This window comes from Eucyclogobius newberryi, unplaced genomic scaffold, assembly GCF_026437365.1.
Source record: "Eucyclogobius newberryi isolate DKJ021-1_F unplaced genomic scaffold, fEucNew1.0.hap1 SCAF_11, whole genome shotgun sequence".
Classification (NCBI taxonomy): domain Eukaryota; kingdom Metazoa; phylum Chordata; class Actinopteri; order Gobiiformes; family Gobiidae; genus Eucyclogobius; species Eucyclogobius newberryi.
Genome location: NW_027315735.1, coordinates 25,825,532 through 25,839,589, shown reverse-complemented (window position 1 = coordinate 25,839,589; position 14,058 = coordinate 25,825,532). Strand labels below are relative to the sequence as shown.

Below are 14,058 nucleotides of genomic sequence, written 5' to 3'. Positions count from 1 at the left end.
AAGGACAATAAACGGTGCGAGGGGACTGCAGATGGTACTGACATCCAAGCCTCTAACTGTAAGAAGACAGCACCAAAACCTGTGCAAATCATCTGACAAGACACGTCACAGCAACATCAAGTGTCACTGAAGAAGCTTTGGAGTGAACTGTTGAAACTGTCAGATAAACATAACAAAAGGTCTGGGCTGAAAAAACAACCTTTTCAAAATAAATCATCAGAAGCCCTAATTTGTTGTTGTTGTTGTTGTTACTTTGAATGTCGGTTGGCAGCAAACTAAAAGGGCACATTTACCGCCACCTAAAGAAAGAAAAACAAGGAGAGAGAGAAGGAGAGAAAGAGAGAGGAGTGAGAGAGGAGAGAGAGAGAGAGGAGAGAGAAAGAGAGAGGAGAGAGAGAAGGAGAGAGAAAGAGAGAGAAAGAGAGAGGAGAGAGAAAGAGAGAGAAAGAAAGGGAGAAAGAGAGAGGAGAGAGGAAAAGAGAGAGGAGAGAGAAGGAGAGAGAGAAAGATAGAGAAGGAGCGAGAAGAGAGAGAGAGGAGAGAGAGAAGGAGAGAGAGAGGAGAGAGAGAGAGAAAGAGGGAGAAGGAGAGAGAGAAAGAGAGAGAAAGAGAGAGGAGGAGAGAGAGAAAGAGAGAGAAGGAGAGAGAGGAGAGAGAGAAGGAGAGAGAGAAAGAGGGAGAAGGAGAGAGAAAGAGAGAGGAGGAGAGAGAGAAGGAGAGAGAGAAAGAGGGAGAAGGAGAGAGAGAAAGAGAGAGAAGGAGAGAGAAAGAGAGAGAAAGAGAGAGAAGGAGAGAGAGAAAGAGGGAGAAGGAGAGAGAGAAAGAGAGAGGGGAGAGAGAAGGAGAGAGAAAGAGAGAGAAAGAGAGAGGAGAGAGAAAGAGAGAGAAAGAAAGGGAGAAAGAGAGAGGAGAGAGGAAAAGAGAGAGGAGAGAGAAGGAGAGAGAGAAAGATAGAGAAGGAGCGAGAAGAGAGAGAGAGGAGAGAGAGAGAAGGAGAGAGAGAGGAGAGAGAGAGAGAAAGAGGGAGAAGGAGAGAGAGAAAGAGAGAGAAAGAGAGAGGAGGAGAGAGAGAGAGAGAGAGAGAAGGAGAGAGAGAAAGAGGGAGAAGGAGAGAGAAAGAGAGAGGAGGAGAGAGAGAAGGAGAGAGAGAAAGAGGGAGAAGAGAGAGAGAAAGAGAGAGAAGGAGAGAGAAAGAGAGAGAAAGAGAGAGAAGGAGAGAGAAAGAGAGAGGAGGAGAGAGAGAAGGAGAGAGAGAAAGGGGGAGAAGGAGAGAGAGAAAGAGAGAGAAGGAGAGAGAAAGAGAGAGAAAGAGAGAGAAGGAGAGAGAAAGAGAGAGGAGGAGAGAGAGAGGAGAGAGAGAGAGAAAGAGGGAGAAGGAGAGAGAGAAAGAGAGAGGAGGAGAGAGAAAGAGAGAGAAGGAGAGAGAAGGAGAGAGAAAGAGAGAGAAGGAGAGAGAGAGGAGGAGGAGAGAGAAAGAGAGAGAAAGAGAGAGAAGGAGAGAGAGAGGAGGAGAGAGAAAGAGAGAGAAGGAGAGAGAAAGAGAGATAAGGAGAGAGAAGGAGAGAGAAAGAGAGAGAAGGAGAGAGAAGGAGAGAGAGGAGAGAGAGAGAAAGAGGGAGAAGGAGAGAGAAGGAGAGAGAGAGGAGAGAGAGAGAAAGAGGGAGAAGGAGAGAGAAGGAGAGAGAGAGGAGAGAGAGAGAAAGAGGGAGAAGGAGAGGGGACAACAGGTCCCACATCCATCAGCGCTCAGAGTGAAACCCCAGTTGGCCGGCCGAGCCCCAACAAGTGCAAGCAGCGATCGGCTCTAATGCACTTTGAAAATGCCACAGCTCTCATCACGGGCTGAAGAGGAGGCAGGAGGACACTCAGGCACGGCCCATGTGCATTTTAGTACCTCATCCTCTGTGTGATTTAAGGATTTCACAGTCCACTCCTCCTGCTGTTAAGACCTGCGCCAGATAAAAGGAAACCATCGCTGTCAAACCACCACAGAGAGTATGTTTGCATAATGGCAGCAGCCTCCAGAGATGATCAGCAGCAGCAGCAGCAGCAAACATCTGATCTTTCAGAACTGTCCCATGTGGATGAGATGATGTCAAACACCCACCGCTACATTTACAATAAGAATACAATGTCACACAGGGGATGTATTTGTACATTTAAAAGGCGTCGTTTTTGTCATCTTCTGCATCTTCCTTTTGACAGACTGGCTCATTTTACATCAGCAAACACTTGTCCCGATGTTCCCCAATGCATAGGCTTTTTTTTTCATTTTTATTTTTTAAAGCCTGTGTTAAAAAATAAAAAGCCTTGCCTTGTAGCTTCACCTAGTGGTGTGAAAATACGACTGCAACCACACTAAGCAGCCGTTTTTAAATGTCTGGGATTGTGTATTAAGTGTAAATATTAAGTATTCTGGCCAATACATGTAGACGTTTTAATGTCCTTCACTCGTGTACATATATTTTGTGATTATTTTTTCCTCTGTATCCTTAATTTAGAAGATAATAAACATTTTCATCTATATATATATATATATATATATAATTAACCAGGTTGAACCATTTCAACTGTATAAATACATTAGCAAACAGTATGATGAAAACAAATATAGGCTTTAACTGGCATTTTCCCCCTTATAATGATTTTAGAATGTTCTATAGTCTCTATAAAAGAAGGGAGACACAGCAGTTACCCACGTCCCATGTTAGCTCTGCAGTAAAAAATCCATAAAATAAAGCTCCACGTCAAGGTAAGTTGCAATGTTAATTTATTAGCCAGAACAGAATAATATGGGCATGTTTACTAGATGTTTACAGTGCAGACGGTTGCTTACAATACAAGCAAACAGAACAGTATAGAAAGAGTACATATTAAAATGTGGCTGAACTAAGGCCGTAAATAAAACTGAAGTTGCAGGTCTTTGAGAGGCGCATGTAGTTTCATACTTCATTTGTGCCTTAATACTCATGGTCGCTTAAGACAAATAAAAGAGTCAATTAATTCAGCAAAAACGTTTGTGCAGGAATAAAATACTCGTGAAATTTACAATTACCATTTTGTACAGTTCTAGTGTCGAGAGCAACAGCGATGGACATGTTTTTAAGAATTGTAACACCAGATTTCTAATTTGACTCATTTTGGTCAGTGTTGTTTATAAGAAGGGACTTTCAGAATAATACAGATGCTTGTACAGAAGTGTAGACACTTATTTTCCGTACAAAAATGGTGTTTGCAGTTTAAATATTTATTTCAGCGCTGCCTTGGGAATAAGATAGTGTTGCAACAAAAATCATACAATCTTCACATCAATACTGAACCACCGCAGTAAGCCGCATGATAAGTGACATCGCTCAGTGTGTCGAGTCTGAAACGGACCATGCTGAAAGATTCTCATTTAGTTTGACAAGATCCTACTTTGACGACCTGCACACCAAAATCTGATTATCATTCAATTTCTGAACCTTCAGGATTATTTAAATGACATGCAAACTGCAAAATCCTACGCGGGTAATCAGAGTAGTGTTGAGACTGAAATTTCCAACTCGATTTCAATACTAAGGAATATACTCGAGTCTCGATACAGATTTCGACACCACAATGATTAAAAATGCAACGTTCAGGTGAAAGTTTCAGACAATATTTTCAAAATAAAACATATAGAAGCGGCTCTATGAAACATTGTGTTCTTGTACTAGTTCTGATGAAGCGCTAGATCCTCAAAATCATTCTAAAACTGAATTTTAGTGTTTATTTTAGTATCGATACTTGCTCAAATAAGTATCTAGTTTCGATGCTTTTTTATTACAACACTAATGTATATAATTTGAATAATCTCAAAACTCCAAAAATCTGATAATAGTCTGGTTTTGAGTGTGCATGTAAGTGAGAGCTGATGTAGTTTATGGGGCCAGGGGCCCCAGCCTCAGCTCGACATGATGTGTGAGCCAAATGGCCTCGGCCGGGGCGTCGCTTGCCTCCTCGCTCGGCCTGATCGGCGCAGCCAGGTTACGGAAGTCATGTCGGATTTTAAATGAAACCGTGACATCGCCGTCCTCTTCCTTTTGAGGGATCACTTTGATGAAGAAACCAATCTTGTTGGATTTCCTGAAGGCAACAATGCTGCAGGGACGAGATGGAGATTGGGTTAGGAGTGAACAAACTCTATTAACCGAGTTGTGTGTAAATAATACACTTGTGTGTTTGTGTGCTCACTCTGGGTCGTCGTGGAAGTCCTGAGGTTCTGCCAGTTCATCATACTCGGCGGCAGCATCCTTCCCGGCCAAAACTAACTCCTTGCTGGGCACCATGACCTAAAGAAACAACAGACTTTCAATCAACTGTGGAGTGGGCTTTAGGCGCCACAATATCAAAAAACATATGTAGCAATGCTGAATGTTGCTGCAAAGAAGGGATACAAATCTCAAAGTACGATAATCACAATATTACTGCGATATTCTGGAGAGGTTTAACAGAATTGTAGAAAAAAAAAATTCTCCTTTTAAAATGCCTTGACAAGCGTTTGGAATATGACAGTAATGAGACTTGCATAAAGATTTAAAATGTTTAAAAGTTATATGACTTCACTGAAATGTAGCAAAGGATCCTGGTCTATGTAGTTCCTTGTGTTTTCAATGCTGTTGCTGGAACAAAACAGTGAATGTAAACTAAAGGAGCCATTTCTAATAATCTGATTTATTATTATTGTATTATTGTTGTGAGACTTGACGATACGATATCACAGTATTTCGGTTATTGTAAAATCCCTGCTCTTTAGTATTTATGACTTATTAGCAGGGCGAGTCGATTAATCGGATCACTGTAGTCAAACATTTTTATCAGTCAACACATTATTTTCAGGGGATTTTAAAGGATTTATATTCACAGTAGAAAGGAGAGGGCATGTAGTGTTTTATCTTGAGGATTGTGTGTGAATTGTGAGGTTATTCTGCCTTTTTAGTCGATGCACAGAATGTTTTTATTAGGCATCAAAATAATAGTAATAATGATGAATCTAATATGCACACCACTGAAACAGCTACACATAACATTTATCCAAGCTATTTAAATGAACTGAGAAGTTAAAATCTACAAAGGGATCTGATGGGACAATGGTTTTGACAGTGCACATCTGTCAGGCGAAGGATTATTTAATTTCTATTGACAGCGCGGTGGCTGATAATATAGAAGTGGTAAATTGGAATTCTTTTCTGAGTTATTAAGTTTGTGTCACAGCAGTTTCTTGTCAGCTTCACAGTTCTAAGAAACAAAAGTGTTTAAGCTGACTGAGTTCAAATCATTACAGCAGAAGTGCTTTTCACGGCTTAAGCATCAAGTCACTGATAACTTGCACCTACAAGACTCGTACCTAATTAAACTATGGTCAAAATGCAAATGATTTACTCATCACGGAATCATTTTAGCACTTTGGATCCCCGGCGGCGCAGCAGCGACAGCTTTACGGAGACACTTGGTTGATGTCACTAGCAGCCATTTTGCAGATCTAATGAGCACTGCATTCCCCATGGAATCTGAATGAACGTCCCCATGGCAGCCACTGGAGCAGCTGTGTCTGTAAACACTGCATTTCAAGGCGTCATCTGGTTTAAGACACACACCAAAACAACAGCACTGGTGTTTTTTTTTTTCCATCAGGAAAGCCACACATTTAACAGCATAAGAATCCTGTTGTATAAACATGAGCCCTTCACGACACATTACAAAAGTGAAGCAGTTCAAAGACTTGTCATTTTGTTGGATTTTGCCGTTACATTATTGGCGCGAGAACATGACTGTACGGCTGTGTGGTATTGACAATGACAAATGAATCTCAATTAGTTTATTATTATCATTATCATTATCATTATCATTCATTCAGGCAATTATGGCTGTCAGGAAGGTGCTAAAGTTTCACACAGATTGTAAATGGGCTGTAAAATAAAACCATTAAGTTGCAGAAATATCCCTTTATACAGTGTTTTTTTCTAAGAATACAGTGCAGGATTCCACGTGAATAGAAAGAACAGGCAGTTACAACTCATCCAGGCAGACCTACAGTATATGTTCTTCACGATGGCCTCCAGGTGATTGAACTGATCAAGCAGAATAACAACACTACAGTCGTGCACACTCCACTTGGCCATAATGTGAATAGAAATGGGTCATGAAGATGCTTTGTTTTGGCCAGAGGCGCTGAAGGGCTAAGACAAACGCCCCAGAGACTCGGGGGGACAGATGGTCCACAGGGAAGAGGCCATTTGAGCTGTGAATTTGACAACTGACAAACAAGTCTAAATGGCATCCCATGTTAAGTGAGCAGCAATAGAAGGTTAGAGAGCGTACAGGGAGCACAGGCACTAATGTGAGACAGGCCTCTTCAATAGCATTGTTCAAATCTAAGCTAAAAACTGTTTTGTTTGGCTGTGCATATAACAAATCATTTCTTTACACTCTTCTCTTTTATGCATAAACTGTCACGTCTTGGTGATTTTGTTGTGTGTAGCACTTTGAATTGCCTTGTGTACGAATTGTGCTCTACAAATAAACTTGTAATAATGTATTGTAGCCTAATGTACTATTATTACTACATTTTAATAAAATAATATCACCATCTTAATATTAAAACCTCTTTTGTCATACGTTTTAGAGTCTGTATAGTCCAGATAACAATAAAGTAGCATTAAAATAATCAAAGATCATTTAGAAAAGTCAATTAGTCACGAATATTCCAATTAAAAGTGGCAAAGCCTTCCGTTTCTATGTTTTTAAAAAGTGATATTGTTGTATATTAAGAAGTTTAACTTATTAACTTCTATTACTACTCCACTGCTTTTCGATTTTGTTTTTCAAGTGTTTCATTGCTTACATTCTATTATTCAGTTACAGTGTCCATTAAATTTACTTGTGAGTGAGTGCCTACACCATCTTCACTAATTTGAAGCTAAAAAGTCATAATTTTAGTCAAATCCGAGTAACAGTATTTCGTACAAACACGGTAAAAGCAGCTCTGGATGGATGTTTCTTAAATATTGTTAAGAGATGGCGTTATGGTTGAGGAAACAAATTGAAGCTACTCATACATAAGATAAGCGTTTGTTTTCACGAGGAATGAGCACCTTATGTACATGTTTTGTCGTTTGTCGAGTACTGAACACAAACCTTGGCTGTGCTGTTGATGTCATCGGCATCGTCTTCTTCACACGGGGCCAAAGTCACATGGGTGATGTTCTCCACTGGGTTGGTCAGCGTTAGCAGCACTTGACTCTCCTGAGCGGAAACAACCAAACACATCACATACTTTACATTTGATTTACTTACTGGAGCAGGGATGAGAAGGTATACAAACCCTAACCCTAGCCCAAAATAAAACGCATAAACACCACAGTACGACATAGTAAAAAAACATAAAACAATTGAATTCATGGCTAAAATGGTTTATATACATTCTGTTGCTCCTTCGTCATGCACTAGTTCACTCAGCTTAATCATGAGGGCAAAACATCACGTCGTCCACACCAATCAGGTTTATATACTAGGATAGGCTGGTTTCTTCTTTATTTACATTATTTGTGACTTGATAGACCAAAATGTTCAGTGGGTGTTCAGAGTGCTGCTTTTTTACACTAAAAGTAAATTTAAATGCCGTCAGGAATCCCAACACTGGTGAACAGCCAATTTCTACTTCTAGAGTTGTTTAATTCAATAACCTCATATTACATTCAGTTTGCTGCTCAGACTTACCTTCATGTATCGGAGATTTGGAATGGACATAATTCTCACTTCAGGGATATAACTCCTACAGACAAGATACAAATAACAAATCAATTTCCATTCAGTTGAACAGACGTGTTTGTGAAAGGCAAGATGAAAATCAGAAAGCAATTGGATAAATAGCTGCTCACTTCTGCTCTGGTTCAGTTTAAACCACTATGAAATGTATTCTTGGAAGCCAATTATATAGTCATAAAAACACAAAGCCAAACACAAACTTTTAATTTGTTAAGTTGCATGAATAATTACTAAATCTTCTACTTGTGCACGGGCTCGACAAGCATTACACTTTACAGACTTAATCCAATTACATGTACTCAAGGCTTCAGGCAAAATGGAATTAATAACAAAGATTTATTAATGAAACAATGACTCACAGAGCCCAAAGAATACTTACACAGCCACCAGCTGAATTTTAAACTTGATAGAAGTTGGGTTGAACTCCGGCTTGCTCAGGTTGTGCTCACATTTCTAAAAGAGTTTGAGAGACAGGGTCAACTAGGTTTTTTTTAGCTAAATCAGACTTAAAACCTTTTTACATGCCAGTCAAAAAATATGAGTTCGATTCATAGCTCAATACATACAACTTACAAAAATATATATAATTAAAAACAATCCTTTACACAAACACCATGCATTACATTTCCTTGACAGCAGGTACATGCATTTACTAATTACGCATCACTGAAAAAGCTATTGAAATTTGTACTTGGACTATAGAGGCACCCTTTTTGAAATTATTTTATTGAAGTTAAGTTTTTTAAGGACTAAATATATACTTTTATAATTTTGTCATGATAAAAACAAGCCAACAGTATCATTTGTTTTTGTAAGACCAAGAGGCACCGACCCTGCAGCGTAGAGAGCGCTTCATGAGCAGGTGCTTGTGCCTGGGGTGGAGCTGAGAGGCGTTCGCGGGCTGGAAGTCCGGCTGCAGGAGACGCTGCCTCAACGTGGTCACTGTGACGACCAACCGCACAGACTTAGACCCAACATACAGCAATAATCAGTGTACATCAGTCACGTGACCGAGAACTCACCCTCAGGGAGATTGACAGGTCGAGTGTAACAATCTTCAGGAAGAGGCTCCACTTCATCCAGGGCCTGGGCCGGTTCAATGGTGATCTCTTTATGGTCCTCTCCCTCTTTTAGGCTGGCAATAACACAAGGATCATAAATTCAATATTATATTCAGTTTCACTTGTTATTTTTATGTCAACAATTTGTTTTTATATCTTAGCCAGTTTCTACACCACAAAAGATAATTCGGCATTAATGCTAATAGATTAGTAATAGATTGTAAAGAATTTAGAGGACCATAAAAAAACGAATACAAATACAGCAAAATGCTTCTGGGAGGTTATGATTTGGCGTGTGCAAATAGAAACATTAAAATATAATAATTAAAATAATCAGTCATAAAAAATATGAATGAATCAGTTCATAGTTCTTTATGGTAACGTGTCGGTGTAATCCCTCATTCGTCCAGGCGTGTTCCATAGTAGAAAAAGCTTAAGTTGTAGTCATCTGGACTCAGTTAGAAAAAAATAGACGTTTCGACTCTCATCCAAGAGTCATTGTCAATAACAGGATTTAGGTCGGGAACTCCGATATTTATACTCTTCTGTGGTAAGACCCGCCCATTGGGCGGAGCCTTCCTGAAGTAGAAAGAGTTGTTTGTTTCAACAGAAACTCCCCCCTTGTATCTACCGAGCTAGCCTATTCAGAATTTTAATGGGCTATTAGAATCCTCTTTGTCTTTGTGAGACCCTGGCTCAACCACCCTGAGTACCTGATTAGCATCTAAATGTCCTGGTCCTGGTCCTCTACCTTTCCAGGGGTTCAGTATACCATTATAGATACCAGGAAGATTGAATCTTAGCCCTCCATTCCTGTTTAAAGAAGGTCTTTCTTTTTTAACAAAAATAGCTTCCTTAACTCCTCTTTCAAACCATCTTTTCTCCCTGCTTAAAATCTTCACCTCACCGTCTTCAAACGAGTGATTAGAGGCTTCAAGATGGAGATGCACGGCGCTCTGTGGTCCTGAACTTGTATTTCTTCTGTGCTGATAGAGCCTCTTGTGTAGAGGCTGTTTAGTCTCTCCTATGTACCGTTCTTTACAGCTTTCTTCACTGCATTGGATCGAGTAAACTACATTGCTCTGTTTTTGAGTCGGCAACTTGTCCTTAGGGTGAACCAGTTTTTGTCTTAAAGTGTTTCCTGGTTTAAAATAAACAGGGACTTCGTGTTGTCTAAAAATTCTCTGCAGTTTTTCCGACAGGCCAGACACATAAGGGATAGAAACACCCTTCCTTCTCTGTTCAGTTTCCCTTTTGTCCTGCTTCTTTGTTCTCTTCTTGATATGTGGACATATCAGGTTTACAAGAGAAGACTCTAAGGAGAATCACTTGGCCTTTCTTGATTGTTCCACGATCAGAGGAGAGGACGGGAAACTCCAAGTAGAAGTATATAGGAAACCTACACACACGGACCAGTAGCTGCTCTTTGGTTCCAACCACCCACTACAGCACAAGCTGGGAGTGATCAGAACCTTACAACACAGAGCTCAAGGTGTGCCCACCAGCTCAGAGGGCAAGAAGAAAGAGGAAAAACATGTCCGAAATGCCCTCTCAGCCTGTGGTTACCCCGCTTGGGCTCTCAACAGAGTGAAGCGAACCAAGAAGCAGGACAAAAGGGAAGCTGAACAGAGAAGGAAGGGTGTTTCTATCCCTTATGTCTCTGGCCTGTCGGAAAAACTGCAGAGAATTTTTAGACAACATGAAGTCCCTGTTTATTTTAAACCAGGAAACACTTTAAGACAAAAACTGGTTCACCCTAAGGACAAGTTGCCGACTCAAAAACAGAGCAATGTAGTTTATTCGATCCAATGCAGTGAAGAAAGCTGTAAAGAACGGTACATAGGTGAGACGAAACAGCCTCTACACAAGAGGCTTTATCAGCACAGAAGAAATACAAGTTCAGGACCTCAGAGTGCCGTGCATCTCCATCTTGAAGCCTCTAATCACTCGTTTGAAGGCGGTGAGGTGAAGATTTTAAGCAGGGAGAAAAGATGGTTTGAAAGAGGAGTCAAGGAAGCTATTTTTGTTAAAAAAGAAAGACCTTCTTTAAACAGGAATGGAGGGCTAAAATTTAATCTTCCTGGTATCTATAATGGTATACTGAACCCCTGAAAAGGTAGAGGACCAGGACATTTAGATGCTAATCAGGTACTCAGGGTGGTTGAGCCAGGGTCTCACAAAGACAAAGAGGATTCTAATAGCCCATTAAAATTCTGAATAGGCTAGCTCGGTAGATACAAGGGGGGAGTTTCTGTTGAAACAAACAACTCTTTCTACTTCAGGAAGGCTCCGCCCAATGGGCTGGTCTTACCACAGAAGAGTATAAATATCGGAGTTCTCGACCTAAATTCTGTTATTGACAATGACTCTTGGATGAGAGTCGAAACGTCTATTTTTTTCTAACCGAGTCCAGATGACTACAACTGAAGCTTTTTCTACTTTCTTTATGGTAACTAAAGAATTTTTAAAAAGTGTACTCACGAAAGGCCAGCAAGGCTAGAAAGAGGTCCTCCGGGTCTTTGCCTTTGCAGTCTGGTTCCCAGTCCATATTTTTCCTGAAAAAGTTAGAAATAAGATGAAAAATCATGACTTAATATAGGATGCAAGACTTACAACTTACAATTTGATCAAATAAACGAGACAAAGAGACAGAAAGAGTGTGTTAAATCAAGACAAAACATTAGAGAAAACATTTTCTCTTAAAATAGGAGCTTGTACGTGGATGAGCCAAGAGGAGTTTGCAATCTGACAGATTAGAATATGGTTTTAATTAGGGTTAAAAGCATCTTGATCTGTTACAGAGACCACAAGTTTAGCGTTTCTCCCCTGCTGCTGACCCACATAAAGGCTTCTATTGTGAGCTGCTCTAAAACTTTACTGAAGGAGACATTCATGTGATCTGTGAGGTCACTACGAGATTAAACAGAAAAAACTGCTACTGTTTGAATTAGACCTTTAGAAAAAACAGAACTCACCACCACATGAATAGTGTGTTGCTAGAAGGATAAAAAAGTGACCAAGCAAAAGGAGAGAGAAAAGAAACAGGTGAAACTGAGCAAACATCAGTGACACTTCATGCAGCAACAAAAATGCAGTGATGGCAAACTGCACACATTCCAAAATCAGGCATAAGCACCAAATGACTCTAATCATTCTTATGGATGCAGATTATAAGAGAAAAATGCATTTGCTGTTGCATCCAGCACAAACCAAACTTTAGCAAAATGTTAACAGACAAAATGTTTTAAGCAATTCAGTGATTATTGTTTGATTAAAAAAAAAAACACTCCACTGACAATTCAGATTATTACAGTCATGAAACAACTGGCCTATTGTAAAGGTTTGGTCCAAGAATAGATTTACCGAAAAAGCCAATGGCATCCCTTGTCTTCTCCGGGCCATTTTCTTTCGGTCTCTCTCCTGTTTCTCTCTGTGAGCTAGTGGTTGGTAATATTCAATAAGTTTGTTGATCTGCAAGTAAAATTACAAACCACAGCAGTTAAATAACAAGAATTGTGATGAATGAATAAAGTACATTCATATATTTCCAACATATTGGAGATGTTCGGAACTAATAATCCATAGCCAAAGCATTTCCTGTATCAAGTTCATTGTAGAGTGTAACAGAAAGCTTATTATTTATAATAATAAAATCCTAAAACATGTGAGCATCTCATGAAAGAAGGCCACAGGGCATAACTTACTCGCTGAGTGTGTGGGTTTTCTGGCTCTTGCCACCCACCACTTGCTGCAAAGACAAACATTTCCAGAGAAAGCATATTTTATTTAATAATTCATAAATATGAATATGATTTTCTTGGACTAAACCGGCACACACCAACGGATTTGTCCGCCATTCCCACATCTCTGGAGGTCCAGCGGCAGAACCCACAGGCCAGATAATAGGCCTTCTTCATTGTGGTCTTAGTCGGGTCATCGGGCAGAGGAGCTGGGATGTTTGTAGCTCGAGTGGACAGTGTATGCATGCAGCAGGGGCAGTCGAAACAGTTTGCACACCTAGAAGCAAAGATTAATTTTACTAAAGTACATATTTGCATTTACACTTAATACAAATGTATATAGCAATTACTTCACCTGTTCTTTTTAAGCTTAGCCTCAGCTGATGGCATGTTTTCTAAGCAGCTCGGGCAATAGTGAGAGTCCACCTAAGATGGCACAAATGTAGTTGTAAACAAGGAATAAACATAAACAATAGACACTATTGATAGATTACTAAGGACAACTATTTTTCCACTGAAGAGAACATTTTATTTAATTATATTCCACATAGACAGAAAGACTAGCCAAAGCAATGGGTGTGGTACGATAATATGAGAAGACTAGAACAAGATGAACTGAATCATGTAACGTAGATGGCGCTACACGTTTCTTCAAAAACTTAATCTGCCACATGAACACTTAATAGATAAAAAGCCTTAAAATTATTTTCTTGAAGCGTTCTTGTTGATTCTTTCCCAGTTTGGCGTAAAAGCTAATCGTTCAGGATTTACGGAAGTTAGCTTTTTCCAAAAGCCAATAGTTTTTGGAAGTTTGCTTGACAGACAAGACGATTGTCCAATCAAGGGTCAGAAAGTCCATTTACACCCCGCCCAACTGTCAAGGCTTAGCAGCAAACCAACGTAGCCGCTAACTCATATATGCTAGCCCCAGATTCCTAGATCAAACAACTAAATGATGTCTCTTACCTCGTGAGACACGCATTCTAAAGACCGCAATTCACTGCAGTAACGACAGAAATAAAGCAGGGACAAAGGAGCTCTGATCCTTTTCTCTCCGCGGACCAGATAAACCACAGTGTCTGGCTGCAGAAGGGACGCCATCTCTGCGCTAAAGATGCTTTGCTACTCCGCTGCCCGATCGGTGTCAGTGGCGCATGCGCTGACAGACCCTGGACCGTGCGCTGCTGCCGCCCTCTGGAGTTTATTATTACTCCACATGTTACTCCAAGAGAAAATACACAGACCTGGGTCCAGTTCAACTGAGTAAATGTAAATGAGTACTACCCACCACCTCTGAAAATATGTGCTCAGTGCCATCATGTAAGAAAGCTGAGAGGACACAATATTGATCTTATATTGATTTTAGCCTATTTATTGAAACAAAATGGTCTCAGCCTAGATTTTAACGTTGTCACAGTAGAGGCCTGACTTACATCTTCAAGACTGTTTCAGATTTTTGCTACATAAAA

At 40.0% G+C, this 14,058-nt stretch overlaps 1 protein-coding gene across 2 annotated transcripts; it reads right to left on the bottom strand.

Annotated features, from left to right (window-relative positions):
• Positions 1-2,753: 2,753 nt before the first annotated feature.
• Positions 2,754-13,732, bottom strand: dctn4 (dynactin 4). Of its 2 annotated transcripts, XM_072439734.1 has the most exons (14): positions 13,556-13,732; positions 12,945-13,015; positions 12,688-12,866; positions 12,554-12,597; positions 12,213-12,320; positions 11,825-11,845; positions 11,331-11,404; positions 8,811-8,923; positions 8,621-8,730; positions 8,168-8,241; positions 7,741-7,795; positions 7,159-7,266; positions 4,216-4,313; positions 2,754-4,122 (listed from the first exon to the last, which is right to left on the bottom strand). In XM_072439734.1, the coding sequence occupies exons 1-14, from the start codon at positions 13,688-13,690 to the stop codon at positions 3,903-3,905; spliced, it is 1,410 nt and encodes a 469-aa protein (XP_072295835.1). In that variant the 5' UTR covers positions 13,691-13,732; the 3' UTR covers positions 2,754-3,902. The 2 variants fall into 2 exon arrangements, with proteins under 2 accessions (XP_072295835.1, XP_072295836.1); XM_072439735.1 differs by lacking the exon at positions 11,825-11,845.
• Between the last annotated feature and the right edge of the window lie 326 nt (positions 13,733-14,058).